Source organism: Dromiciops gliroides, chromosome 6 (genome assembly GCF_019393635.1).
Source record: "Dromiciops gliroides isolate mDroGli1 chromosome 6, mDroGli1.pri, whole genome shotgun sequence".
NCBI classification, from domain to species: Eukaryota; Metazoa; Chordata; class Mammalia; order Microbiotheria; family Microbiotheriidae; genus Dromiciops; species Dromiciops gliroides.
The window spans coordinates 85672204-85697880 of NC_057866.1; the positions used below are offsets into that span (position 1 = coordinate 85672204).

At 43.9% G+C, this 25677-nt stretch overlaps 1 protein-coding gene across 1 annotated transcript in view; it reads left to right on the forward strand.

The window, feature by feature from the left end:
• The first annotated feature begins 9631 nt into the window (after positions 1–9631).
• Positions 9632–25677, forward strand: part of NSG1 (neuronal vesicle trafficking associated 1) — a 34511-nt gene continuing 18465 nt past the window's right edge. Inside the window, 4 exon segments of the mRNA XM_043970263.1 lie at positions 9632–9717; positions 9719–9781; positions 17045–17092; positions 17094–17153. Coding sequence (XP_043826198.1) covers positions 9643–9717; positions 9719–9781; positions 17045–17092; positions 17094–17153 — 246 coding nt within the window. The 5' untranslated portion in view covers positions 9632–9642.

Consider the following 25677-nt stretch of genomic DNA (forward strand, 5'->3'; position numbering starts at 1 on the left):
TAATGGGGGTGACTGTAGAGGTATGTGAGAGGACTTTTTGTTTTCTGTCCCAAGGTCCTTTCCATCTCTAAGGGTCGATGATTATTGATAACCTGCATAAGGTTACTTAAGGGCTTTTCTCACACTTTGGAATCCATCCTATTCTGTGACTTTGTTATAATTGCTGTAACAAATTAGAAAATGATTTCTGTTTGTTGTTGTTGAGTTATTTCAGTTGTATCCAACTCTTCATAATCCCATTTGAGTTTTTCTCAGCAAAGATGCTGGTTTGCCATTTCCTTCTCCAGCTCATTTTACAGATGAGGAAACTGAAGCAAGTAGGGTGAAGTGACTTGCCCAGGGTCACACAGCTAATAAGTATCTGAAGCCAGATTTGAACTCAGTGAGATAAGTCTTCCTGACTTCAAGTCCATCACTCTATCCACTGTGCCACCTAGCTACCTGGAAAATTATTAATATGGCCTTTTTCCACTTGAAGGCTGACCCAGACTAGAAAATCAACCACGAGTTTTGCCTGACTCATTTCAGTCCACTCTAACACAAGATATCTTGTTTGCGCTCAGTCTTGGAGGTAGCTCCCGATGCAGGATGGTCAGGTGGGTCTAGAGTTGGTGTCAGGAGTCACATGTGTGCAGAAATTCTCCCATCTTCTATTTCCTATCCCCACCCTAGCCTCATCCCATCCCCATGCTCTACACACTGCTTTTGAAAAAGCACAAGGGACTCAATTCAGCAAGTAGTTAGCAATGCAAAGTAGTTCTGCCACCTGATAGATACAGCACCCTGGGGAAATAGAATCTTAAAATGTTAGAGCTCGAGAGGTCACCAGAAGCCACCTAGCCCACATTTCGGCTGACCCAGAATCCACTTCAGAGCATCTCTGGGCAAACATCTCCAGTGAAGAGGAGGAGGCTACTACTTTCAGGAGCAGCACATTCCACTCTGGGATGGCTCCAGTGGTTAGGAAATGTCTCTTTTCTTTGAAGCCACAATGTTCTTCCTTGCAACTCTCACCTGTTGTAGGAGTTATATCCTAGATCAAGTGGAGCTTGTAACTAGAAATTATTTAACCTGCGTTGCTGAGGGGGAGTGGTGGAGCATTGTGGTGAAGAGGATACGTGAGGGGGTTCTGTGGCAGAGGAGGCAGACAGGTCAAGGCGGTGGGTGCCACTGGGGCATGCCAATGCATGCAGGAGGGATCCTGGTAGTTTTACTGGCCTAGAAGGCAGTTCAAACACAGATTCGATTGTTCCGGGAGAAAGGGAACCCAACAACCCCACCCAGTACACACATGATCTATCTATACCACACTTCCCTGGGTTGGGAAGCAGGGAAATGGGCCTTTGGAAGAATCAAGATATGGTCAAATGAACCTACACTTGGTAAGAGAACCTAGGTAAGAGACAAGGATCTGGGTGGAAAGCAGAGGCTCCTTGTTAGGGTTGCTTCTTTGCTATAGTAGGGAGGAAGTGCAGCCCACTAGGGAGAGAGTGCAGGCCCCCTCCACCCACGTTGAGAAAGCCCCAGTGGCCACACCAGTTTCAGGTATGTTTTCCATTAGCAAATTATCCCATTTATCTCTTTTTCTAAAGCCCTGAAGCCAACCTCTACAAATCCCAAGTGGCAGATCCCCATGTTGTCTGACAATTTCATTGTAGTATTTCAAGTGCAATCTTCCTGAATTACAGAAATATTCTTTGTTCCTTCCATCTATGCATATTCTTATTTTATTACTCTGATAACTTGAAGAGTTAAGCAAAACAGAAAGGACTCATGCCAGCATTATAAACAATAAGGATAATTCTCTCTTCCTCTCTGGTAAACCTCCATCCTTCCTAGGGATCTATGTGATTTTCCAAACCCATATCACTGCCTTATGGTAGAGGACACCCAACAAAAGGGGGTGCACTGGGAATTCACTAATCTCTCAATGTTTCTGTTGTTGAGTTGTTTCAGTCATGTCTGATTCTTTGTGACCGCATTTGGGGTTTTCTTGGCAAAGATACTGGAGTGGTTTGCCATTTCCTTGTGTAGCTTATTTTTACATATGAGGAAACCAAGGCAAATAAGGTTAAGTAACTTGCCCAGGGTCACAGAGCTAGTTAGTGTCTGGGCCCAGATATGAACTCAGGAAAATGAGTCTTTAGGTCTGGCACTCTATCTACTGCACTATCTAACTGCCCCAAATCTTTCAGTGATGCCCCCCAGAAAGGGAGAAACATTTGGGGTTAGTCTTGAGAGTCAAGCAACTCACCCTCAGGTGATCACCCACTTCCCCCAAGGACCTTGGCACCATTTTATGGTTAAAGTCTTTCCACTAGGAGAAAGAACTGGGAATGACTAGAAAGTCAATCTCTGCCCTTTTAGACCTGAACATTTTATACTATTCACGGGAGGCTTCATACCAAGACTCCTCTGCTTATACAGGAATTTCCAGTGCTTTTTATCATTGCTATTCCACCACTGCCTGCTCCCATTTCTACCATTCTTATCATCATGTCCTAGGAGACCTTCTCCACTCACCACTCCTTCCAGCCACAACCCCAGCCAGTGATGTTCCTGGAATCGTGTGGTACTCTTTTTTTCCTAGGATCATATAGGTCCTAGAAGAAGCCTCACAGATGTGTGGGCTTGACCTGCAGGGAACCATGTCCAACTCCTTGAGAGCAGCTTTACTCTTGTACGTGTCTCTGTTTGTACTAGATTCTTTGACTAATGTGGTCTCCCTTTTAAAAGTCAGATCCAAGGGGGATGGCTCCCATGTATGGCTAAGCCATAATCAACCAGCCTTTATCAAATGGGATATTAATGAGCATGTTTCCACCTTTACAAAGTGATGACTTAGAAGTAACATCAAAGGACTCATTCATGAGTGGTTAAGGAAGACGATCCACTTTGTCTAGGAAGACATCATCAATGCCAAAACAAAGATTTCAGTGCATGACAAAGAGAACCCAAGACGATTCCTGGTGTACACACACTCCATGTGTAATCTTAGATGAGAACTTTTCCCTCTAAGTCTTGGTTTTCTTATCTATAAAATGAGAGGGCTGGATAAGAATATATCTAAGTTTCTATACAGCCTTAAATTATATGATCCTATAAATGAAAGCTTGTTGAATGAATGCTGTTTTGACTGTTGCAGTTTCTTGTTTCCTACTCCTACTTCTCCTTCCCAGAAATTTCCAACCATTCCTTCTCTACTCAGGCTTTCCCTTACACTCTCAACTCACTAGAACGTTTGACCAATCTCTTGAATTACCTTGAGCTTGGATAGTCTATGCTGGGTTTAGGCTTCTTCAGCTCTTCTCAGACATCTCCGGGCATGACACCAAGTGTGTAAACTTCCTCCTATATGTATTGTCCAACTTCCCCCATATGTGCTGAATCCTCCCTTCAGAATGTAAGTTCTTTGAAGACAGGGACTGTTTAGCATGTTTTTATTTGCATCCCTATTATAGTAAGTACTTAATAAATGTGTTTCTCTCTCTCTCTCTCTCTCTCTCTCTCTCTTTCTCACTCACTCACTCACTCTAGCTCTCTCTCCCCCCTTGTCTGCCTGTCTTCCCCCCTCCCCTAGTCTCCTTAATTATGGAGCCAAATAAGAGCAAACAAGAAGAAAACTAACATCTTATGGCATCTCCACACCAAACCCCTTCTTAATGAGACTACTGCCCTTTATTATCCTGAATCCAATGGTTTGTTGACTGGGGCTTTATCACCCTGAAAAGGGGCAAAATTCTGCTAGTAGACAGGCAGGGAATCCTTTCAGAGCACCTGAGGTTTCCAGAGAAGTGGGAAAGACAGGTGTAAATGTTTTATTTATCCTTATTTCTCAAACATTAATGTTCCACAGGTCCCTGTTCTGGGAAAGGAAGAGGGACTGGGAACTTGAATGGAAGGAGATAGCATTCGTATCCAATTTGTACAAATCAACAAAGCAAATACATTGGAAAACAGGAGTGGGTTCCCAAGGAATCCTGACAGTGTAGATGGATAGAATTTAATAAGATAAAATTTAACATGAAGATTTATATTTAGGTACAAAAAATCAAAAGTAGAAGTACAGGTAGGGCTGGAGATCTTGGTCATGGGGGAAAGTCTGTGTGTATGTGTGTTTTAAGGGAACCACAAGGCAAACCTGAGTCAATGTTGTGACCTTACAGCCAAAAAAGTTATATTTGTTCTTTGATAGAGTGACATAACATTTCCCCATGCTGAAGAAATCACAAAACCTTCAGGTCAAGTATTCCCCAACAGTCCTGACTGACAGAAGCATTAGCCTCAGATCATATATGAAGTGGGTAACACATTTTAGGTTTGAGGACAGGTTGGAGTATATCTAGCAATGAGGATGACCAGGTTGGCAAAGAATGGAAATGAAATTATACAAGAATTGGTTGAAGGAAGTAGAACGTGTGAGGAGAACAAGGACTTTGAGGTGCTGCAGTGGATAGAGCACCAGGCCTGGTGTCAGGAAGACCTAAGTTCAAGTCTGACCTCAGAAACTTACTAGCTGTATGACCCTGGGCAAGTCACTTAACCCTGTTTGCTTCAGTTTCCTCATCTGTAAAATGAGCTGGAGAAGGAAATGGCAAAACCACTCCAACATCTCTGCCAAGAAAACCCCAAGTAGGGTTTCCTCATCTACAAAACAAGAAACAAACTAGATTTTTTTCTAAATGTCCTTTCCAGCCTAACAGTCCATGGTAATAGCTTACAATTATATATGGCGTCCTAAAGGTCTCAGTACAGTTCTAAGGTATTAAAGTGTATAGCTAGTTTTACATGAGACACCAGGTGTAATACATGCCACCACCCTGGTGCAGGCCCTCATGCCTCATGCCTAGACTACTGCAATAACCAGCGATCAGCCTCCCTGCCTCCAGCCTCTCCCCTCTCTAAGGCCATCTTCTCCTCAGCTGTCAAAAATGATCTTCCCAAAGTACAGATCTGACTATGACACCCCTTTACCCCAGCCAATGAACTCCAGTGACTCCCTGTCACCTCCAGAACCAATTATCAATTCCTTTCTGGTCTTCAACTTGGGTTATCAAAGTTAATTCCTGCCCCTGACACATACTCACTGCCTGTTGTGACCCTGAGCACTTTATTTAACTTCCCAGTGTCCCAGGCCACTTCTAAATCAGATCCCACGCCCATCTGTACTAGGAGAGGACACTGCTCACTGGGAGTTTCCCATGTGGGGTCATGAAGAGTCTGAAAAACGACAGAACAACAACAAATTGTGTATTATGGAGACAATGGGAGATCCATAGTGAATCAAGGGCCACCCTTGGAGTCAGGAAGACCTGGGTTGAAATCTTGCTTCTGATCTCTACTGACTGTGAGTCTAGACAAGTCATTGAACTTCTAAACATTGTGGTGATGATTGCTGCTGTTCCGTAGTGTCTGTCTCCCGACTTTTTGCAATGCCCCTGGGGCAATTCTCTAATCAGTTACTCAGTCAACTAGCATTTATTAAGCACTTTCTGTGTACCAGGAACTGTACTAGGCCCTAGAGATACAAAGAAAGGCCAACGACAATCCTTGTTTTCAATGAACTCAGCTTAATGGGGGAAACAATATGCAAGCAATTACATACAGACAAGATATAAACCAACAAGTTTCTGATTTGCATTGGTGGAGGGAGATTCCATACCAGGAATTCTCTGCACAAAAGAATTTGATGCTAGCTCACCACCTCTTCTTGCCCCTCAAAAAGAGTATTATAGTTATCTGATTTTGTTTTTTTAAATCCCTACTAGCTTGGAAGGTTCATGGGGACAGGGATTGTGTCCCATCTAAATTTTGTATCTCCCCCAGGCCTAAGCACAGTGCTCCAAACAAAGTAAGGGCAGAATAACCATTTGTGGGTTGTGTTGTTGTTGTTGTTGTAGCTCTCTAAATCCCTTCCAGCCTGAGATTGTGGTTAGTGAAAAGAATACTAGGAAAGGAGTCAGATGCCTTTTTTTTAAAGCTTTCGTTTTTATTTATTTATTTTTTTGCGGGGCAATGGGGGCTAAGTGACTTGCCCAGGGTCACACAGCTAGTAAGTGTCAAGTGTCTGAGGCCAGATTTGAACTCAAGAACTCCTGAATCCAGGGCCGGTGCTTTATCCACTGTGCCACCTAGCTGCCCCAGTCAGATGCCTTTTTAAGCCCTGAATCAACCACTAACTAGCTGGGTGAACACCTCTTTGGGTCTCAGTTACTTCATCTGGAGAAATGAGGGTCTTAGATGGAATCATCTCTGAGATTTCCTCCAGTTATGACACTTTATGTATTATTCAAACAAGGAAAAGCAGCTGCCTGCTCCCAGGACTTAAACTAAAAAGGATCATGGGCTAGGCAGGAGGATAGGGGAGGGAGGAGGGGGTTGGGGGGTGCTGCTGAAAAGGACTTTTCAAAGGATGGGGAGAATTTGGGGGACTGTGGTCTAGATTCTTTTTAACTCAAGCAGTCCTTACTTTGAAAGGACCAGGGAGCCCTGGAACCAAGCAGTCTGCACAAACCAAATTAGCAAATATTTACTGAACTCCTACTGAGTTCATGATAAACTTAAAGCACGATGACTGGGATAAGTGAGGGTCATAATAATTCATTCCTTGATTCAACAAAGAGTTATTAAGAGCCTATATGCCCAGGGCATGAGGCCAGGTGCTGCTGAAGACAAAAAGGTAAGCAGGGCAGAGCAAGTTTGCACATCTGGGTAACTCAGGCCCTTCCTATTCCAAATCTGCTTTTGCCCAAATAATCAGCACCTGAGAGCCTAAATTTTCCAGAACAATATGTAACAATCACTAACTATCTACAACCCTTTCCCAATTTGTTTCAAGCTTTCCTTATAACTACAGCCCTCAGAGAGCAGAGGGGTTGCTGTCCTCAATTCCAGATGATGTTGATAGAAGTTAAGTGAGGCAGTGAGTTGGTACAGTGGATAGCTCCAGACCGAAGTCAGGAGGCCCTGAGTTCAAATTTTACCTCAGACCCTCAACTAGCTGTGTGACCTGGGGCAAGTCATTTAACCCCTCTCAGCCTCAGTTTCTTTATTTGTAAAACGGGAATAATAATAGCACCTATCTCACAAGGTCGTCGTGAAGATAACGTGAATAAAGCTTAGCTATATAAATGCAAGCTAATTTTATTATGGTCACACGTGGAGCAAGTATGCTGTTGGGATTGGAATTCATGTTTCTCAACGGTGTACTCGGTATACTTCTCATTATATAGGACCGATCTGCTTTACAGAGTGAGGTAGGGAAGGAAAGACAAGTGGGTTTAGACCAACAGTGTCTGCATTCAATTACTAGCTCTGCGTAGACAGCTCACTTCACCCCTCTGGGCCTGCCTCCTTTCTTCATCAGTAATATAAGGGGGGGGGGGGAGGGGGGATAGACGATCTCTAAAATCCCTTCCAGCTCTAATCCGATGTCGAGAAAGCGTTAGAAATTATTTCTACGGGTTTTGAAGGGTGAGTGCGAGTTATTTTTGGAAAGGGGAACGGGCTTCGCGTGCGGGATGTGGAGAGTAGAGGTGGCATGGCCCAGCTCGCGGTGTTAAGTCGCACAGGCTTCGCTTCACTTCTGGATGCGTGGACCTAACCAGAGACAGGCGTATATTGTCCCATCTACGTCTTATGCTGGACAGTTCGCATATTTGCAAATACGGCGAGGGTTTAGCTGGTTTACAAGCTCAAGAAAACTCAGGCTTGGGGAGCGGGGTGGAAAGACATAGGTAGGGTAGGAGCTGGCGACTTTTTCTTTATTCTTCACCCCCAGCCCCATCAGCTCACCCCTCATTTGTTCCTTGCACTGGTATAGAATCACTGCCTCTAACGAACAGGGTGCTTTGGCCCTTTCGAAGTCTCGGAAGTCGGTTGCTCTGTGCAACTGGGCATGCTCTGCAGCCCGTGCAGGTTTGGGGGTTTGCAACTCCCCTGCGCTCTGAAGCCCGCTATAGCGCCTGCCCTAGTCTCCCTGGCGTTGGGCAAAGGAGCCTGGGAGGGGCGGGTGATGATGGGGTAACAGCTAGACCGTGCCATGGCTCGACTGAGTCCTCTTTCAGCCTACTTGATTCAAGCCTCCTGCGCGCCCCTTTTCTTTCCAAAGCGCCCGCATAACCTCAGCCACATAAGCGACGACTGGGTGCAGGGCGCGTCCTTGCCAACGCAGACTCCTTTCTTCCATGGCTGAGTGTTAGCGCAGCGCTGCCTAGAAGCGCTGGGCGCCAGGCTGGCTGAGCGCAGGAGCAACCCCCCCCCCACCCCCACCTTTTTACTTCCCACCCCCGCCACTCGCCTCCTCCCATCTGCCCGTCTCCCCCCACCCCAGGCCTCTCGTGGCCCCCGCGTACCACTGCGGGCACTGAGGCGCTAAGTCCCGGGGGAGCGCTAGCTTCCTTGGCTGCACCAGTAGCAGAAAGGGGGCAGAGCCGGCTGCGCCGACCCCCCTCCCCTTCCCCGCAGCTCCCCCCTCCCCCCTCCCCACTCCACACCCTCCCCGCCCGGGTCTCCTTTGTGCTGCTCTCGCTCCTCCTGCCTCCTCCGGCTCTGCGCCCTAAGGACTGAGGCTGCGTCAAGGCGGAGTAGCGGTGCTGCTGCTGCTACTGCTGCTCTCGACGCTGACATATCCTTATACACACTCACACTGAATCAGCCCTTAGAACGGGAAGGGAAACGGAGACAAAAACGCCAACAAAAGGAATCTGCTCCAGCCGTATCCTCCAGCCCTCCCCAAGTTCAGCGGCCAGCTCCTCCTCCGCCATTGCTGCGCCTGTGTGAGCTTGGAGGCAAAAGCTTGGAGAAGCCACGCTAGATCCTTGGGGGGTAAGTTCAAATCCTACCCCCCTCCAACACTGAGGGCACTTTTAGGGCTTTCCTTGGGAAGGAGAGGACAGGGCGGGGTGACAGGGTGGGGTTGAGGTTGAGAGGGGTTCACAAAGGGTGGGGGGTCCTTTCCTAGGCAGTAGTTTGGGGCGCAGCGGGGATGGGGGTTCTGGAAAGGACGGGACGCTGAAGCTTTTCTATGCGCCCTGGACCCCTAACAACGTCAGTACGAGAGGGTTGACTACTGCAGAGATCAGACTTCTAAGGGTGGGTGCGTGGAGAGGGAGGAGAGACTGGGAGACTGAATGGGACAGATCTAGAAAGAAGAATGGGCCAGAGAGCATTTGGAGAGGAGAAATGGAGAGGGGGTTTTGGAGCAAAACACAGCTCCCCAACCTTTCCTGGGCTTCGTGGAACGGGACGCAGAGACGAGACCCGACCTCACCCTTGTGTAAGGTGAAGGCAAATGGGGGCAAACGTCCCCACTCCCTCCCCGACCCTCACCTTAGCCACCCAACAATGACAATTTCTTGCCCTAGTCTCCCTCAACCCCACCTTTAGCTCAGCATTCTGCCAGGGTGGTTACAGCCACGTCCGTGGGGTTTGGCAGGGCAGCCTTGTGGCCTGGCTTCCAGAGAAGCTGCCCGGGTGCCAGAGCAGACTTTTTAGGGCATATGGGATCAGTAGGTCACGTCTTTTGTTATCAGTGCTACCAAAAACCTGGGAGTCTTTCTGTGGAGTGCGGTGCCTGGCCCGGGTTTGCAGTGACGTGCGCTGTCCCCTTTGGTTTGCAGGTACTGCCTTTCTCTCAGAAGGATGGTGAAACTGGGGAATAATTTCGCTGAGAAAGGCACAAAACAGCCGCTGTTGGAGGATGGCTTCGACACCATCCCCCCTGATGACACCCTTGGATGTCAATCAGCTGCAGTTCCCTCCTCCAGATAAGGTACGTTTAGATTCTCCAATGCACCCCCTCCCCAGACTCACCACACCCAAAGCCCAGGCACAAACCTGTAACAAAAGAATGAGCTGTGGCTGGGGGGAAAACAGGAAAACCAGCCCCACAGCCCTGGTAGAAATAGAAACTCTTTCCTGTTCAGAAGGCAATCCAAGTGAAGCGAATAGGAACCCCATCATTGTAAACGGTTCCAAAGAGGCTGAATTCTCTGCTTTCTTGCCACACCCTCTTTCCTTAATACTGTAACAATTATTCAGTTAATTTTTAGGATGTAAAAATTCAGGACATTATAGCTACCTCACAAAGTAATTATGTCTACCTTTTATTCTGTAAACCTTACCCGGCTACAGGGAGACAGAGGGGCTATAATTGGTAATACAATATAATGTGCTAATAGACAGTAGGGCTTAGATTAGACTCCCACAACCCACACTTATTAGATATGTCACCAGGAGCAAGTTACATATGAACTTGAGTTTCTTCACTGGTAAGCGGGGGAATAATGATTCTTGTACTGCCTTTCCCACAGTAAGATGCTGCAGAAATGTTAACTCTTTCCAGAAAGGAAATTTTATAGTTTTTTAACTGTGAAGTCAGAGTAATGGTCAAAAGAAATTCAGTCTGACCCTTAAACTAGGTCCCCATCCCTGGATTATATTGGAGAGCTCCCTTTTGTGTTATGGTTCAGACTATGGCAAGGTCTCGAGGGTCCCCGAGATGCTTATTCTTAGAATAAGGACACAAAGAGCTCACATTTATATAGCACTTTATCCTTCAGAAAGTGATTTTCTTTGTAACCTTCTGAGGTATGATGGGCAGGGTAGTATTTATTGAGCTCTCATCTTTTTCAAGATAAGCCTTCATTCAATACCAGCTGCCTACTAGAGGTGGAGGCAGTGGGACTGGAGAGGAGAGAGTGCCGGGTTTTGAATGGGGGACTTGGATTTTAAATCTGACTCTGCTATTTATCACCTTTCCTGACCTTGGGTAAATCCCTTAATCTCTCTGGCTATCAGAAGTCCTTCCTACCCACAACCTGTCAAGTGATTCCTTGCTAAGGTCTCTTCCAGATCTTAACCTATGATCCCATGAGTTGTACCTGGATACCCAAGTCAGTACCATCCAAAACCCAACATTTTATCTTTCTTCCCCTCCCCTGAAGCCACCCTCCTCCCTAATTTCCTATTCCTTTCTAGGGCACCACCGTCTTTCCCATCATTCCAGTTCTTAACCTCCCTCTCTCCACACCCCTCCCCATACAGTATCCAATTAGTTGTGAAGGACAAACAACAACAACCACGACTGGACTGTTTTATTTTCAGTGTCTTCCACATCCATTGCTTTTTCTCTCCTCACATCACCAGGACAATCGTTGTAGTGCCCCCCCCATTGGTGGCTCTCCCCTCTCCCAAGCTGTCCTCTCAGCACCTGCCAAAACAATCTTCCTAAAGCGTTGGACCACATTGTTCCCCTCTTCAAGAAGCTTCGGGGCTCCCTATGGTCACTAGGATAACCTAAATTCTCCCATTTTTGGTATTTAAGGCCTTTGATGCTTTGACTTGACTTTTCAGACTGATTTCCCAGCACTCTTCCCCATACAATCTCTGTTCCAGTCAACCTGGTCACAAGTGCTCTTTTCCGTATGTGACTTTCTGAATCAAAGGATTGGAAGGATCTAATTTCTTTCATCTCCTCTTAGTGGAGTTGCTAGTTCCATTTAAGGTTCGGTTCAAGTGCTCTTTAAATGAGACCTTCTCTGAGCCTCCCTTCCAAAGAATTTTTTTATTGACGCTACATATTTTTGTATTCACTTCTCTGCATGCATGTTTTTCACCCCCAGTAGAGTGTAAGCTTCTTGAGGGCAGGAACTGTTTTTATATGTGTATTCTCAGCATCTGGCGCAATTGCCTAGTGCACAGTAAAGGTTTCATAAATACTTGTTGGAATTGAATTGAACTGAATCCCCCATTTTACAACTGATGAGAGTAAGACTCAGCTCTGCTGGTGCAGGGCCCAGGGTCAAGGGACCTAGTTATACTCAGTGGATTCTTATTGTTCTTACATTGATTCTGGTTTTTATATGGGATGAAAGACTGCACCAAGGACATGCAAATACCCCCTCCGTTGTAGATAATTTAGAACAAAATTAGAAGCTTTTATTCTTAGCTTATTTCTTTGTTTGAACTACCTAGATGATTTTAAACAATTTTCTCTGACAATAATAGTATATCTTTGCATAAATGCCTTCTAATTTTTCCCAAAGTCCTTTTAAAAGGAGAGGCATTGTGCTAAGGCGTGAGTCAGTCAGCAAGCATTCATTAAGCACCTACTATGTGCCAGGCACTACACTAAGAGCTGGGAATGTAAAGAAATGCAAAAAACCCCAAACAAAACAAAAACAAAAACCCAGTCCCAGCTTTCAAGGAGTTTGCAGTCTGCTGGGGGGAGCTCACAATATAATTGGAGATAAAAGTGACAGATTAAAGCCCTGATCTTGGAGCCCAAAAGATCTGGCTTCCAGTCTTGCATCAGATGCTTATTAGTAGGAAAGCATTTAAGCTCTCTGAGACTCAGTGAGATAATTTATTCAAAATGCTTTGCAAATCTTAAAGCACCATATAAATGTGAGCTGTCATTATTGTGTTTTTACCCCTGATACGCAACAAAGACCCAGCCAGTTCAGCCAATTCAGGTGCTAAGCAGGGAGCTGTTGGATTTGTACACTGTGAAAAGAAAGGAAAAAGCCCCTGGCCTTGTGGAACTTAGAGTGTAGAATGAATAATAATAAAAATACGGGAATATAGCCCCTAACCTGGAGAATTGTCTTGAAGAAAACCTGAAATGGGATGAAGAGGTGTTACAGGAGAAGCTTCCCCAAATAGTGGTTCTTATACTGTGGTTTGTGACTCAGGTGACTATCCCACGCAATGCTAATGCAGCAGGGTCTTCAGATGTGACATTGGGTTTTAATTCAGTAGGGGGTAGTACCCCAACCTAAGTCCCTTCCCAAAAAAAGTCATTAATGCACATTAAACAAACCTCATGCATGCCCAGATCTTGAACCCTGCCTTCTTGTTATTCCACGTCCATTTAGAATATTGTTCCTTTAGAAGGGTTCGTCCTGCTGCTGCACCTAACATTGGGCTTTCATGGAGCCAATTACTGACATCAGGAAGGGGATGTCCTGTCATGTATTAATGATGCTCTCGTGAAATGACATTGGTTTGGGTCGTGTTATGCAAGGGATGACTGCATCCCATTTTTATGTAACAGTTTACAGTTTTACATGGAGCCTTGGTCACAATAGACCTTTGTGGTAGGCAGGGGATTTATTATACTCATTTTCCAGGTTTCTAGGACCTCTGAGGCCTTTTCCTGTTCAGAAATTCTGTGAGTTCCCAACCCCCAGGAGGTCACATTGGAAAAAAGAATTTGGGGATTGAAAAGATTCTTAAAGGTCATCTGTCCAATTCCCCTCATTTACTGAATAAGAAACTGATGAAGAGTCCCTAAGAGATGGACATAGTGTACCCCAAATAGCTAATATAGGTGGGGAAGCCCTAGATTGGGATGCAGGCTCTTTTCCCTGAGGCCAGAGATCTCTGCACTCTCTTATATTGTCTGGTTCAGGAATTTACCCCATCAGTCATGTATTTTAATGAGAGGGATGTGTCGGGCAAGAGAAGTATGTGTGGATTCTTTTCGGTTTGGAGACAGATTACATTCCATCTGTAATAGTAATACTGTGCTTATCCTGAGAAAACATCATGCTCCTTCTTAAAACTGATGAACCCTAGAAGAGCTATGATATTTTCCTTCCCAAGACTGACCCTTCAGTGTTTTTGAATCCCTTTGGGAGAAAACTGTCAGCAGTTGGGATATTCAACTACCTCTTCAAATTTCCCACAGTCCTTTGCTCTGTCCTCTCTGCTGTTCTTAACTCCCTTTCCTTGCGTAGTTGTATATATCAGTGGTGTCAAATTCAAATAGAAAATGGGGCCAATGAATAAGGATCCCTCTGGGGGCATATTGACTTAGAAAAACCTGTTTTGACATTAATTATGTTTGTGCCTTTATTTCTTTTGTTAAATATTTCCCAATTACATTTTAATCTGGTCCAGATTGTACCCAGGAGTGGGGAGAGGCCTCAGAGCCCATTGGGCTTCATGTTTGATACTTCTGGTGTATGTGTTCTCCCCCTCACCTCTTCCCATACCCTGCCACCCCTACACCCACACACCTTTGTTAGACTATAAGATTAGAGCATCACAGATTTTTTTTTTAAGTGAGGCAATGGGGGTTAAGTGACTTGCCCAGGGTCACACAGCTAGTAAGTGTTTAAGTGTCTGAGACCGGATTTGAACTCAGGTCCCTCCCGACTCCAGGGCTGGTGCTCTATTCCACTGCGCCACCTAGCTGCCCCCAGATTTTTTTTATGCGGCTTAAATGATCTAGTTCAACTCTTAAGCTTTAGAGATGAGGAAACGGAAGTGCAGAGACATTAAGGAATTTTCCCTTACATTGCATAGGCAGTAAATGGTAGAGTCAGGATTCAAACTGGAGTCAGCACTATGTATCTCTCTGAGAGCAAGAGCTGTGTGCATCCATTTTTATATGCTTAGTGCCCTCCACAGGGACTTGCCCATAGTAGGGGCTTACTAACTAATGTGTGTCAAATCACATTGAAAATAAAGATGAGTTGTTGACTGTGTAAGCAATAATCAAGTATTTTTCACAATGATTTCTTTGACATGTTCTATCTAAGATAGCTGGTATCTCAGATAGAACACATGCCCTGTAAAGACTTATGATCAAAGGATCACCGACTTTGATTGAAGGGAATTTAGAGTCCAACCCCTGAATTTTACAGATGAGGAAACTGAGGCTTGGAGAGGTTAGGTAGCTTGCCCAAGGTCACACAGGTTGTAAGTGTCAGGGGTAGGATTTGAACCCAAGACTTCTGATTGCCAAACTAGGCTGCGTTTGCAGCCTAGAGGACCTCTCTGGAACTTTCTTAGGTTTTTCAGAGAAGAGCAGAGCCTTTATTCGGATCAGCTGTTCTCTTCTCCAGTGCTCAGGTGCCTGCCATCTGGTCACCAGGTGCCCAGACTTAAACAATGAGCAGTTCCCTTGCCTATGGGGCTGAACTGAGATCACCTTAATTCCTCTTCATTTCTCAGCTGTGATGCTCAGAGCCAAAGGAGGGACAATCCAACCTGAGGCAGGTCGATTTGTCTCAGCATCTTCCTCATTTGGGGCTGAGCCAGATGAACCTCTCCAAAGACTTTTCTCCTTTAAATATCTCTAGGTTTCAGTCTTGTTGATTTATTTCAACCCCAAAGCTATTTAGAACCAGATTTGGTTGTACTAACAGGAAAAGCATTGGGATTCCCAGGAAGTGATGCTTATCATTTCTGCTGCACCCTCCTCTGCCTCCTGCCCCAGCTCCTGCTGGGGCCAGCTTCCATTTCCCCTCTCTTTCATCCTCTCCCCAGTTCAGTTGGTGGCCAAATGTCCTCATTGTTTCCCTAGGGTGTCTCCTCCATCTGCTTCTTCCTTTTCATTTCCACTGCTGCTTTGCCTAGAAGCAATAATTACCTTTTTCCTGGCCTCAGGCAGTGCAGCCTTTTCTACTGTTAAGACTGTTGACATTGGGGTACCATGGAGACACCTAAGAGACTGGGTATTCTCTGCAGGTGGCCTGGGGACCTTGGGCAGTCCTTGAGGATTTTGGGGCCTAAGTATTTTCATCCAGGAGGGGTCAGGTTTAACATGAACATACAGGGAAAATGTATACAAGGAAAAAGAAGTCATAGGAAGGAGAGTGCTCAATGATTAGGAGGTGAGAGCTGGGTGTCCTAATAGATTGGCCTTGGAACTGGGAGAGGGTTTATGGGCTAATTGTGTGTATTGGAGCCTCAAGCTTTTGAATTTTTTTTTTCCATTGTCAGCTAGGAGCTTTCTCATTTTCCTTCCTTCTCTGCTTTTTTTTAGACCTAGCTCCTTGAGTCACCTGATGGGGGTGGGAATGGCAGAGTGTACTGGTAAAGGGCAAAGCCCTGGAGGATCACCTGATTTTTTGGTACCCTAGGGATGCTCTCGCCAAGAGACTCCACTCCTTGTCCTTGGACTGTCCTGTTGTCTTCTTTAGGAATAGCATGCTTCCATCACCTGGAGCCTCTGCTGAATGAGGAATGCTAGAGTTAAAGGGAATGTTTATAGTAGTGGATGGGAAAGAAGGAGGGGAGGGCAGTCCCTTGGTGTGAGTTATAGATAGACATATTGTGGCTTTGCTAATTCTTGCGAGCCCTTGTGGTTTGCTCAGAAAGTCTCATTAGTTCAAGGGTAATTGACTATATACTCAAATGACTCTCTCTCTCTTTTTTAATGCAGACAGAACTTTGTAGGAAAAGCTAGATAGAATACACCGGGTCAGCACTGCTGCAGCTCTCCGGCACCAGAATTTAAGATGCTGTGGGGGAAAACAATGATAGTCGTGTTTAAAATGTAATTTTATTTTCACAGTATTAGTTCAGTCAGTAGGATTTCTGGGGAAGGTCAGTGGGTTGGGCTTTCTAACTCTGACTTTGCCATTGACTAGCTATGTGACCTTGGTCACTCACCACCTCTGGCGCCTCAGTTTCTCATGTGTTACATGCATAACCCAAACAAGGGTGGTGGGAGGGTGGAGAGAGTAGATGATTTTTAAGGTTTCTCCCAGATCTAAAAGTCTATGAATCTAAGTACCTGGGATTTAATAATCGCTAGCATTTATATAGCACTTTACAAATATTATCTCATTTGATCCTCAGAACAACCCTGGGAGGTAGGTGCTATTATCATACCCATTTTGTAGATGAAGAAACTGAGATAGAGAGAGTGTTCAATGACTTGAACGGTTAGTGTCTGAGGACAGATTTGAACTTGTCTTCCTGACTCCAGGTCCATTGCTCTATCTGTTGTGCCAATTCCACTTGATAACAGATTAGCCTGAGAGAGAGAGAGAGAGAGAGAGAGAGAGAGAGCGAGCGCGCGCTATTTCTTCACTTTTCACAGTTAAGAAAAATAAGGCATTTGTCCACAGAGGATGTTGGCATTCTTATTCTCTCAATTCTCTAAAGAAAGTTAAATTCTGAACACCTCATTTCATAGTTAAAATGATGAACATGGGTATCAGAGTCCTCATACCTATCCATCTATTTTTTTTGTCCTATTAACATCTTGCTTGTCTCTTATCTTTTTTTGATAAGGTGGTGGTTCAAAACTAAAACAGAGTATGAGCCTGATCGCAAGAAAGGGAAATTCCGTTACTCCCAAAATAGCTGAATTCACAATCAGCATCACAGAAGGCGTTTCGGAGCGATTTAAGGTAGGTGTCAATGGTCTGATCGAGTCCACAATGATTTACTGAGCATCTACTTTGGGAAAGGCACTGTTGTAGGTGCTGGAGAAAATACAAAGAAGAATCACATCCATTCCTTGCCCTCTAGGGTTTACAGTCTAGTTGAGGAGACATGAAAATATCGATGCATGGACTAGCCCACCTTCTTTGTCTGGTCATATAGGCATCCAATGGATGATGTATGGGATCATAATAAAAAAAAAATTTAGACATCATTTCACAGCAGCCCTAGAAAAGGTATCTGATGGTGCTGTTGCAGCTCCTTGACAGAGGAATTGTCCAGATAAGTTGTATAAGAATTTAGAGGAGAGAAAGCTCATTTTAGAGTAGATGGTAGTTGGATAGGCACAGAGGGAGATGAAGGACATTTCAATAATGTATTAATTAATGAGTCATGGTGGTATCTTCCCATGCAGAAAATGGGATTAAAACAAAATTGGAGTTAATTTCAGGAAAGGAATTGAGGGCCTCAAGCAGCAACATTGATTGAGTTAATTGGTCAGTACCTTGAAATTGAGAAGTCCATTTTTCCTTGTAAATCATGAGTAACAGGGAAAATGGAAATCAAATGCCTGAGTAGGAAAACAGAAGTAATTTGGAATATACCTCATTGGGCAAAGGCTTTGTTCTGTTTCTCAGTCATAACTTCATTTTTTCCTTGGGTTTGTAATGGTTTGCTTTTCTAACAAGAAAGAAGCTGTGTAAAGGCCCAAATAGTTATATAGCTCAGGGAATCTAATGGAAGCCAGAAGCTACATACAGACCTTTGCAGTCCACCAATATTTCTGTTGGTGTTTGCAGGAGTATTTTGTTTCTGGTTGTTTACATTTTAGTGTTGTTTTTATTCAAAGGAATTATAAGAAAAATGGATTAAACGTAGGCAGAGCACTGTTCTAGGCACCAGGGAAAGTAAAAGGTCTGTTCCCTCAAGGAATATGTAGATTAGTAGGGAGAGAAGACACCAATACAGATAGCTATAATGTCTAACATTACATGACAAGTGTGTGAAAAAGAGGTTTGTGTGTGGTACATAAAATTAAACAGAAGATTTGGTCAGGCTAGCAGAGGATGGAGAGGAGTCACCACCTCCATCAGACTTGGGGGCAGGGGAGAGGAGACTGTTGTGGCCTGAAGTGATGGGGAGGTCACTACTGATGGCTCTTAGGTTCTGCTGGCTGAGAGCCGATGGCAAGAGTGGACCACAGAGACTGAGCTTTCTTCTCTGTCTTCTCACCCCTAATGATTTGTCTTTTCAGACAATGTTGTTTGTGGGGACTTGTAAAAGAGTGATTAAAAAGTGAGGCCCACATAGCCCATTTGTCCTTTCTTTCCCCAATCTGATTTCATGTTTGCTACCTTCTCTGCCTTCCAAAGTCCAACAGGTCATTGATCTACATGTATTTGTCGAGTGTCCTGCATTTATAGCTGTACAGTATTCTGTGTTTATAAAGTGGGCTTTCCATGTGTTATCTTATTGGATCCTAATAAACATTCTTGGAAAATGGCATAAGCAATAATATTCCTGGGTCCCAGATCATGCAGCTAGTAAATGGGATACAAGTATAGGGCTTTTGCCTTATAAGATGAAATACCTGGCATATCTAAAAGAGGTTACTGAAACAAGTTAAGCTGTTGGCCTAATTGGGTTGGGCAGCCCAATGACTTTTATTAGGGCAGTTGCTGTCAGGCCAGTGGGAGAAAGAGCACACCCAAAGATTCCATGACACAGAAAGGATCTTGCTTTTGGCTGCCTGGACTGTGCCTTTCTAGACTTAACTAGACTTATGTGGCTGTTTAAATTGAGGCTGAGAGGAATGTCTGAGGTTGGAGAGGCCCGGTAAGACTTCAGGGAACAATCATTGTCGTGGAAAATTAGGACCTGAAAGGATTTTAGAGATCATCTCATTGAATCTGTTCATTTAACAGATGAGGCCAAGGCTTGTGACTTGTGACTAAGTGACTTACCTAAAGTCACAGAGCCATGTAGTGACAAGGCTGGGAGGAGAGCCCAGGTCTCCAGACACTGATCTCCCTTCCTGACTGCTTTGAGGCTTCGACTCTGGTACTTTAGTGTGACACCTTGAAGGGACTCTGGATTAATTTGACTTGGAAACATTTATAAATATAGGAAACCTTCCTTCTCATAATGATGGGGGGCCGGGGAAGAAGAGAACCGAGAGACATTTAGACTCTTTTTAAATAAGGTTTTTACTAGATGGAGCCGTTATGCTTTTGGGAGCCATAGTTTGGCACAGGATATATAGGAATGTCCTCCACTCCAGTTGGTCTCCAATGCCCAATGCCTCATGGAAGTAGGAAGGTGACCTTGAAGCTCTTATAGGCTATGCCAACAGAACACAAGCCCCTGCCAGGTTCAATCAGGTTACGAAGGCTTGGGAGATGGGCCCATTGAGAGATAGAGGGTTTGTCTTCTGCAGACCAGCTTAGCTAAATTGAGAGGAGCTTGTCCCTATTACCAGTAGTCTCTCTACCAGTTGATTTTTTTTTTTTTTTGGTCATAGCTACTTATGAAAATGGGAGAACTAAGGTGTGGAGGGGCTAGGCTCAGTGTTGGTAGCCAAAGACATCCCTCCCCCCTTCCTCTACAGATTAAATCAGTGCTATTCTGAAGTATTAAAGTAGATCTGAATCCATGGAAATAACGAGGAGACCTATTAATTTATTTTAGCAGCTCTGTGACATTGCAGTTGGTTTAGAGACATGGTTTGCCCTGAAGTCAGAAAACGAATAAGAAGTTTGTGTAAATATAACTCAAGGACAGAAATCAAGGATATTGCAGAATTTCAGAGCTGGAACAGCCCTTAGAAATAATTTCATTTTACAGATGAGGAAACTGAGGTGAAATTGCTTTCAGTGGTAACCAAGTTGCCTAACTCCCAGGCTTGTGCTATCTCCATGAAACCATGCTATGGTTTCTCTTGATGTACATATGGTCACTTTTTTTGCTATTAATCAATTATTTGTTGATTTGGGGAACAAGACTGAAAACTCCTGATGCGGGTACATGTGGCACAAATAGTGATTTTCTTGTTACTTTTTTCCTCTGGTGTTTGAATACAAGAAGTATAGTCTTAATGTTGGGTCATCCTGAACAACAAATAAAGGAATCCTCTCCGGCTTGGGTAGCCATTTCTGATTATACAGCATAGCACTTAGAAAACTGCCCCTGAGGGCACATCATTTTTCTATATCCTTGGCTGGCACACCTTTAAAAAACCAGCTTTTGGATATTACTTTATGATTATCACTCTGGGATTAATCCCTGCCTACCAGGTTGCTAGGTTGTGTTGCTAAGTAACTCCTGCATCAGAGAAAGGGTTTTGTAAGATTTTTGTCTTGGGGGAATTGCAGGATGCGTCACACAGTGTGGTGGTGGCCTTTACATCGAGGACTTAATGCCAATTAGAGAAATGGTAGTTTAATTAATTTGAAGGAATGTTATATTAAAAAAACAAACACAGAGATCTTTTTCAAATCACCAGAACTGTTAAGAAAATTGATAGTGATCCAACAAGAGAGGGCATTTATAGGGATGCTTCAAGATACCCCATTCATATCTTGAATTATTGATGGTAACTTATAAATATGCAGATGCAAAGGGATAGCTGTCTGAGGTTTTCTTCAGGGTCTTTTCTATTGGCTAGCCACTGTGCTCCTGGGCTACCATTACCTCTGAAAACCCAAGTAACCCTCCCTACCGGGAAGTTAAATATTTGGCATAATTTTAAGATGTATGTGTTTACCTGGTGGTACTCTGACTTGAGCAACACTGGCTTGTGTGCATGACAAGTTTCCCAAACTAGTCCTCTGACTTTTTGTTTTGAAGTTCAGTGTGAGAGCCTGGAAATGTTTAGAGGGACAAAATGACATTTACTTGACTCATGGCCGTGGATGCTTCAGTGAATATGTCAATTTGACTTCTGTCAGAAATGATTTTGTGGTGGGTTTATATCTTTTGGAGTCTTAGTGACCTTGAATATATGTGTGCTCGCCTCTTCTCCCCTTCCCCACTTGCTGGTAATAATTCCCTTGGGCATTTCAAGAGTCGTTTGTTAAATATTTATAGATGATGATACCATTTCTTTGGCATTTAACAGTTAAGAAGACTTAATGCAGTAGTGCTTCAAGTCTTGTATACATTTGGATATCCCTGAATAACCTTCAGCGTTCATTTGCCATGTAACTCATTTTGTGTTCCATCAACTGTGTTAAGCGTTGTACAGAACACAGCCCTAAAGTCCCCATACAGCAGCAGATCGACAGTATTCCAATTCTCACTGCAGAGGGGAAGCTGTTAACAGACTCAGTGAGTGAACCTGAGTGAGCTGCCTTTTGGGCACAGCTGTGGGGATGGTTATCTAAAATATTTAAGATTTCATAATGTTTGATGACTGCAGACCCCTTTCCCCAAAACATGCTTTATTGGGTTACTTAGCAGGAATGCAGAGGAGCATTGTGGGGAGAAGAGTGGACTTTAAATCAGAAAACCTGGCTTTAATTCCCTGAACTTATGTATGAACTATGTGACCTTGGGCAAATCACTGCCTCTCTATTTTCTTATCTGTGAAATGAGGATGGTAATACCTGCACTAGCTACATAGCTGGGTTGTTGTAAGAAAGGCACTATTTAAACTGGGAAGGAGGGAGGGAATGAGGGAAGGAAGGAGGGAAGGAAGGAAGGAAAAAGGGAAGGAAGGAAGGAAGGAAAAAGGGAAGGAAAAGAGAAGGAAGGTGGGAAGGAAAAAGAGAAGGATGGAAGGAAAAAGGGAAGGAGGGAAGGAAGGAAGGAAGGAAAAGAGAAGGAAGGTGGGAAGGAAAAAGAGAAGGATGGAAGGAAAAAGGGAAGGAAAAGGGAAGGAAAAAGGGAAGGAAGGAGGAAAAAAGAAAGGAAGGTGGGAAGGAGGAAAAGAAGAAAGGAAGGAGGAAGAGAGAGAAGAAACAAAGAAAGGAAAGGAGAAAGGAAGAAAGGAAATAAGGATGGAAAGGAACTAAGGATGGGAAGAAGAAATAAAGGGAGGGAGAACAAGAAATGGAGGAAGGAAAAAAGAAAGAAGGGGGAAGAAAAGAAAGGAGGGAGGAAAGAGGCAAAGGAAAGACACGGAAAAAGGAAGAAAGAGAGGGAGAAAGAGCCTTTCATGTATCCTTTTTCATTGTGCCTTTTGCAAGGTCACCATTGACTTTTGTTGATTCCACCTGGATAAAGAATACCAACTGTTCCTTTAGATGGTAATGAAGTCCTAAATCCTCACATTCTTATTAGCAGTAATTCTATACCAAACACTAAGCTCCATTATACCCATCAATATCTGCCGTGTAATATAGAAGGCAATTTGGGTGTAGCAGAGAGACAAGTGTTCTTTTTTTTCCATAGAAGTAGTCTTTTATTATTTCCCACTTACATGTAGAGAGAGTTTTCAACATTTGTTTTCATAAGATTTCTAGTTTCAAATTTTTCTCCCATTCCCCGCCCCCCAGCAAGCAACCTGATATAGGTTATATATTACAATCACAATAAACCAATTTCTGCATTAGTCATGCTGTGAAAGAAGAATCGAGCAAAAACGAAAAAACTCAAAAAAGAAAAACAACAAAAACAATAGAAATAGTATGGTTCAATCTGCATCCAGATTCCACGGTTCTTTTTTTTTTCTTCTGGATTTGGAGAGCATTTTCCATCATGAGTCCTTTGGAACTGTCTTGGACCATTGTATTGCTGAGAAGAATCAAGTCCATCACAGTTGATCAGCACACAATGTTGTTGATACTGTGTACAATGTTCTCCTGGTTCTGCTCCTCTCACTCAGCATCAGTTCATGCAAGTCCTTGAGGTTTCTCTGAAATCCGCCTGCTCATCGTTTCTTACAGCACAATAGTATTCCATTACATTCATATACCACAACTTGTTTAGCCATTCCCCAATTGATGGGTAACCCATCAATTTCCAATGAGGACTAGTTTCTTAAGATGGCCTCAGGATGCCAGAGTTCAAATCCTGGGTTCCTCATTAACTTACTAGGTGACCTTGGGCAAGTCATTTTATCTCCCTGGGGAATCAGTTTCTTTATCTGTAAAATGGGGGAAATGAGAATAGATGTTCATTAAGATCCTTTCCTCTAGAAATGCCGTGAATTTGTATGCAGAATAGTAGGTGGGGATGACAGGGTAATAGGATTTTCCCTGAGCTCACTGCCCCTCTAGTGGATGTACTTGCCTCAGCTTTGTTTTACCAAAAGCAGAACCACAGATTTTAGACCTGGAGAGATCTCAGAGATCTTCTAATCCAAGAACTGTCAAACTTTTTTGTTTTAGGAACCCTTTATACCCTGAACACTGGCTAGTGAACCCCACCCCCTAAGCTTTTGTTTGTGTGGGTCATCTCTATGATATTTACCACATTAGCATTTAAGATATTTTTGTATTATTTTTGAAAATGGTTTTGACTTCATAAATTCCCTAATGATCCCTACTGGTGGGTCCCCAGGCCACACTTTGAGAACTGCTGCTCCTCGTTTGACTCTTCCATTTGAGAAATGAGGAAACTGAGGCCTGGAGAGAGAGAATCACCTGCTCCAGGTCACACAGACAGAAGGCTAGGTTTGAACCAAACCCTTCCTCCAGAGCCAGGTCTTTTTGGTGCAGGTCTCAGAAGCAGCAAACACGACGTGCATTATTTCCAAATGTTGGACAGAAGATCTGGTTCTTGGATAACTCTGTTCAGTCAGCAGCATTCAGCATGCACGGCATGTGTAGCCTTCTACACAGCCTTGTGTCGGCAGGCATGGTGAAAAGGTGACAACGAAGTGCAGGAAAGTTCTCCCAGTGATTAGGAAACAGGGTTCTGGACAATTAAAGAAGAAGAAGAAAAAAGGGAACGACAAATCTTCCCTTTGGCCTCCTTTTTCTTCACCACTTTTTCCTCTGTTCTAATTGTACCCCCCCTGCTTAAAGGGGCATGATAGTACCACTGCTAATGATGAGAGATGCTCCAATTTAGGAGTTGTCGGCCTTGGCCTCTTTGGGACCCAGTTTCACCATATGTAAAATGAGGGACCCAGGTGACCTCCCAGGTCTTTTCTAGGTCCAAATCTAGCTCTGGGATAATGACGGCTGTATTGCCTACAGCTGCTAACATTAGTATAACATTTTAGTATGTGCTAGGCAAAGACCCTGGGAGGGAAGTGTCAGGCACTGTGCTGAGCGCTTTGCAAACATTATCAGCCTCTACCCAAGGTAGCTTAGGGCTGGTCTAATTCAAATGGAGAGGGATTCCTACAGCTTCATGTTGACTTAGAAAACTACAAATTAATATTATCTATTTTGGGACACTCTGTCTGTGTCCTGTATGTTCGTGTATATGTATGTGTATGTGTATATATACATGTCCATGTACTGTATTGCATTATAGAGGCAGCTACGTGATTCAGTGGATAGAGTGCCAGGCCTGGACTCAGGAAGACTTAATCTAGCTTCAGACACTTACTAGTTATCTGAACCTGGGCAAATCACTCACTTGATCCTGTTTGCCTCAGTTTCCTTATCTCTAGAATGAGCTGGAGAAGGAAATGACAAACGACTCCAATATATTTGCCAAGGGTCCTGGATAGTTGGATATGACTGAAGCAACTGAACAACAGCAACATTAGGGGAATGGGTATTTCCTTTGTTGATAACCAAAATCCCTTCATACCTTAGGAGATGGTCTTGATGAATTGCTGTTGTCAAAAACATCACTGGAAGGCTGGCTTTTGGGGCTGAACCTCTCTGCACTGAACTAGACTGGTTCTTCAACAACAGGCCCACACTGGTAGCTTTTCTAGTTCTAGGACATAGAAAGCTTGAGCTCCATCCACTTGGTCTTCAAGAACCCATGGCCACTCTTATGCTACCAGGAGGCACTGGAGTAGGGTGTTCATGGAATTCACCTACATATTTCAATCGATTCTAGAGAAATCTTATGCTAACTCCATTGGTAAAAGTTTGTTCCTTTAAAATTTTATTCTAAATCATTCTAATTTAATATAACAGACTGGGGAAACAAAACAATAATCATTTGTCACTAGAAGGTCCTTGTTAAAATGCATAAGACCTGACCTACTGCAGGAAATGGAAGGGGGGCCCTGAGTTGTTGCTATAGTTTCCTCCCATTAGTACTTTAGTGCCATGATTTATAAGATTATCTGATTATCATCTTTGAAAGTTGGAACAGCATGTTGTAGATAAAGGATAGGATAGGATAGAGGGAAGAGGGAAGTATGTATGGTAGGAGCAATGAGGACGGGGGCATGGCTTCCAAATAAGGGTAGATTGAGTTAAAGTGGTGGGTTTTTTTGGGGAGTGGGAGTGGGGGTGGGGTGGGGACAGCAGTGGAGAAAGGAGAAGAGGAAGAGCAAGAATATTCTTGGTCTGAGGTTTATTGGCCTCCCAAGATAGGGATTCTTGTTCCTAGTATTCAATCATTTGGTCATTGGAG